Source organism: Trypanosoma grayi (genome assembly GCF_000691245.1).
Source record: "Trypanosoma grayi strain ANR4 Tgr_1191_V1, whole genome shotgun sequence".
Taxonomy (NCBI): domain Eukaryota; phylum Euglenozoa; class Kinetoplastea; order Trypanosomatida; family Trypanosomatidae; genus Trypanosoma; species Trypanosoma grayi.
The window spans coordinates 1-4,549 of record NW_008826810.1 but is presented as its reverse complement, the minus strand read 5'-3'; the positions used below and the strand labels follow the sequence as shown (position 1 = coordinate 4,549).

The 4,549-nt window shown below is 57.2% G+C and overlaps 2 protein-coding genes across 2 annotated transcripts; both read right to left on the bottom strand.

The window, feature by feature from the left end:
* Positions 1-44: 44 nt before the first annotated feature.
* On the bottom strand, positions 45-1,022 carry DQ04_11911010 (hypothetical protein; the record flags this gene model as incomplete). The annotated part of the gene is made up of 1 exon (XM_009316638.1): positions 45-1,022. The coding sequence occupies one exon, from the start codon at positions 1,020-1,022 to the stop codon at positions 45-47; it is 978 nt and encodes a 325-aa protein (XP_009314913.1).
* A 400-nt stretch (positions 1,023-1,422) lies between these two features.
* On the bottom strand, positions 1,423-4,539 carry DQ04_11911000 (vacuolar-type Ca2+-ATPase; the record flags this gene model as incomplete). Its single annotated transcript, XM_009316637.1, has 1 exon — positions 1,423-4,539. The coding sequence occupies one exon, from the start codon at positions 4,537-4,539 to the stop codon at positions 1,423-1,425; it is 3,117 nt and encodes a 1,038-aa protein (XP_009314912.1).
* Between the last annotated feature and the right edge of the window lie 10 nt (positions 4,540-4,549).

Below are 4,549 nucleotides of genomic sequence, written 5' to 3'. Positions count from 1 at the left end.
TATATATATATATAGGGATTTTCTTTCTTTAAATAGACGACGCTCTACCGGTTTGTGGCATCACCAAGGACGTCGCGCTTCCTTCCACCGGCCTTCTTGCCGGACACGTAGGAATACGCCCGGTGTGGCGTGGAAAGACCAGCGACGACACTGTCGTCACCGTCATCACCGGCCACCAACGCCTGCGAGGCGGCACGTGACACCGGAGCTGATTGATAACGCACGGCAGGACCATTGCCGCTACTGCTCAGCTGTGTCTTATGATCTCCGTGCTGATAGCTGTCCATTGTGGCGTTGCTGTTCTTCATACATGACCGCAGCTGGCGCGTCGGCACGCTAGTGGAGGCGTTTGCAGCGATGAACTGCTGCTCCTTCTGGGCCGCCTCGGGTGCAGCACCAACAGCGGTAGACGGGCGTTGTGTAGTTGCGAGTGGTGTTCCACGACGGCTGGGTTTGGCGCTGTATACCTGTTGTTGCGCCTGTCCCTGACGCTCGTGCCGCACCTGCTGCAGCTGCCTCTCTGCCCCCGCCAACTGCGCCTCAAGTGTCGACATCTCCTCCTGTCGCTGCTTACGCTTCACCTTCATTGCGCTCTGTATGGTGTTGAGTTTCGTGCGGAGGGCGTGTTCCTCCTCCGCCCACGCCAAGCTCTCACGCTGCAGCACTGCCTCCACGTCCTCACGGCTTTGCAGGTCCTCCTCATCCTTTTGAATGGCCTTGACGACCTCGTGCAAGGACTCGTAGTTGTCCAGGGTCTGAACGTACATCTCCTCTACGCGTGTCTTCTGCTGCAGCGTCTTCTGGCAACTCTCCTCAAGCTCCCGCGCCTGCGTCTCGACCTCCTCCAGGCGGCTCAGCATCTCCTGCTTCTCCTTCTGCACAAGCTTGTCGTACCGCACAATGTCCAGCTTGATCTCCTTGCGCTGCTTCAGCAGAGCATTGATGTCCTCCTGCACTACACTCACCTCTGTCTCGGCCTCAACAACACGGTCGCGCCACTGTGTCAAAAGCCCCTCCGACATGTGTTCCGTGTTCTATCCTTTTTTTTTGTTTTTCTACTATTCTGTGGGTGTGAGTCTGTGTCCCTCGGAATGGAGGCTGTTCTCGCCCTATTTCTTCCCTCTTTGCAGCGCCAGCAAACCCACAACAACAACAACAACAGCAAGACCACCGAGAGAGCAAACGTGCTATACGTGCAGCAACGAAGCCGTTGCAGGACGCAGGGGCAAAACACACAACACAAACAATAAACACAAAACAGGCAGCGTCCGTGTTGTTGTTTTTTTTTCTCTTTCTGCTACGCCCGTGAATACTTGATCAAACGCCTCCATACTGCCATGCTATAAGAGAAACAAAAAAGAAACCAAAAAACCTAAATCATAAACTCCTCAGTGGCAATTCAGTGCCTCACCAATGCTCTTCTCAGTACATCGAAGTGACGAGCCGGTTATACATATCTTTTGCTACGCCCGTATGCATATCCCGATCAAGTCGGGCCCGGCGGAACGCATTCACACTCTTCACTGCCACATGGTGTTCCCGTACTTGTTGCCACATGGCCTTAGCCAGCACGCGCCGCCCTAACTTGAGGTGTTTGCCGTCATCCTCAGCCGACATGCGCCGCGATATGTCTGACGCCAGCCTCATCGCCATGCGCTGCGCATCCGGTTCCATATCTCCTACCGAAAACTCCTTCGAGAACGTCGGTTCCTCCACTGACACAAGCCGCGAAACTGCACCAAACACCAGTGCTAAGGATGATACTACCACACAGAAAAGCCATTGGTCTAAGCGAAGCGGCACCACATTCATAAACTCGCCAAGCGTCTCCACAGCGAACACCTGGAAGGCGGCACAGAAACACAAAACGGCAATAAACACCTTTGATCTTAGCCACAGGCCTTCAAACATATTTAACTCCTCGTGTAGCTTACGAGCATTAAATAAATGAAACATGGTTGACAGTAGGAACACATTAAACGTTATCGTCCGCAACTCGGGCCCTGTTACCTCGAGCCAAAGATTGCCAAAACGCTCCACTAGCAGGGCGCTGGCAACCTGAAAAGAAGCTACAGCGACCATTGTGCACAACATGCGGTGCGACACTAGTGGGGCCTTGCGGGAGACGGGGCCACGGTTCAGGCAATCCTCTGATGGCTCCTCTGTGGCCAGGGCAAGGGCCGCCAGTGTGTCCATGATCAAATTCACCCACAGCAGTTGCACAGTGCTCAGTGGGGAGCTCTTACCAAGTGCTACAATTGAGCCGATCACAGTCAATACAACAGAAACAATATTCACAGTCAACTGCAACTGCAGGAACTTGCGGATATTGTCGTTCACGGTCCGTCCCCACACCACGGCACGCTGCACAGAGCGGAAGTTGTCATCAAGCAGCACAATGTCTGCGGACTTCACGGCAATGTCGGTTCCGCTGCGCATCACGAAGCCAACGTTCGCCAGCCGCAGCGCGGGCGCATCATTCGTCCCATCGCCCGTCACCGCAACAACCTCGCCGCGCGACATCAGCATCAGCACCAACAGCTGCTTGTCCAGCGGCTGCGAGCGCGCCATCACCACCATGCGGTCAAGGATCGGCCAGAACTTTTCCATGTTCGCCTCATTTCCGTACGAGTCGTACACAAGGTTTCGAAAGTCCTTCCCCGTCATCGCAACGTCGCCGCGCAGCCGGTTGTATATGCCGCACTGCCGCGCGATGGCAATCGCCGTGTCAAGGTTGTCGCCGGTGCACATCCGCACAGTCACGCCAGCCTGCTGGCACTTCCGCACTGCCTCCGGCACCTCCGCACGCAGCGGGTCCTGGATGCCCACAAGCGCCAGCCACACAAGCGGCACCGTCGGCTCCGCCTCCGGGATCGCGCCGCCGCCAACACGCGCGTACGCGACGCCGATCGTGCGGTTCGCGTCGCTCGCCAGTGAGCGGATCTGCGTCACGATCTTCAGCCGCGCCGCATCCGTTAGCGGCTCCTCGTGCCCAGTGGCAGTCATGTAGCGGTCGCACATGTCCAGCACGCGGTCCGACCCACCCTTCACGTAGTGCGTCAGCTCCCCGTCGGGCCCGGTCGCAACAGCGCTCATGAACTTGCGCTCGCTTGTGAACGGAAAGATGGTGAAGCCATGCACGCGGCACCGCTCACGCACGCGCTGGTGTGGACGGCTCGTCATGTCAGTGGTGTCTGTCTCCTGCATCAGCACACGGTCCACGAAGTCCAGCAGCGCATTGTCCGTCTTGTTCCCCTTGTCGGACCGCCACTGCCAGAAGGGCTGGGCCATCGGGTTGCCGTCCTTGTCCTTGTTGCGCACCACCTTCTCGCTCGAGCTGTTCAGCGAAAGGCCCTCCGTCAGCAGCTCCCGCGCACAGACCGGCACGTTACCCAGCGTGACCTTTGTTGGCAGGTCGCCGGGATCACGCACGTTGAAACGCTGCATCGCAACATAGCCCTGCACAACACTCATCAGGTTCTGCGTCAGCGTACCGGTCTTGTCACTGCAGATCTGTGTTGCGCTCCCCATCGTCTCACACGCGCACAGACGCCGCACTTGGTTGTTGTCGTCATGCATCTTGTTCTGTGAGTACGCAAGCGCAATGGTCACCGCAAGCGGAAGGCCCTCCGGCACAGCTACCACCACAATCGTCACACATAGCAGGAAAAAATCCAGGAACGTTTTCCCATGTGCTGACTGCCCACGTGCGATGCGAATTCCCTCTATCACTGAAAGCACCACGAATAGAGCAACAGCGCTTGCAATTCCGAAACGGCCAATCAATCCTGCCAACTCGTCCAGTCGCTCCTGCAGCGGCGTCAGTCGCGGCCCCCCTTCCTGCCTCGACTCCATCAGCAGCTTCCCGCCGAACGAGGACTCGCCCACGGCACACGCCAGCATGTACGNGTCCTCCGCCGTGTTCACCACTGTGCCAGTGAGGAGGATCGGCGCCTCCGCGCCCTTCTTCTTCGGGTCGTTCTCACCGGTCACACTGCTCTCGTCAATGACAACACTGATGCCACGCACGTAGAAGCCATCCACAGGCACAACAAGCCCAGGCACCAGGCTTACCAGGTCACCCACAACGATCTCCGTAACGTCGATCGTCTGTTCCCTCCCATCGCGGGTCACAACAATCGGTTGGGCAGAGTTTTCCTCCGTCAGTCGGCGGAACTTCTGGTCCTTGCGGTAGTCATTCACAGAGGACACTGTCGTCACGGCGAATACCGACACAATGATTGCAAAGCCCTCAATCCACCCGGTCTCGCGGTTCACTTTATCCTCTCCAGGCTCCGGCACAGTCAATCCGAGCACCAACGACACGAAAGCGGCGGCCGTCAAAAGAAGGATCATACGGTCGCTCCATGCCGCTGCGTAGATCTGCCAGAACGTCAGTGGTTCCTCTTCTGGCAGCTCGTTCCTCCCAAACATCGCACAGCGTTGTGCAACACTCTCGGATTGAACACCATTGCTGAGGTCCGTCCCGAGCTTCTCCGCAACTCCTTTCACCCCACCCAATTTCTCATACAGTGGCATGGCTTCGTTA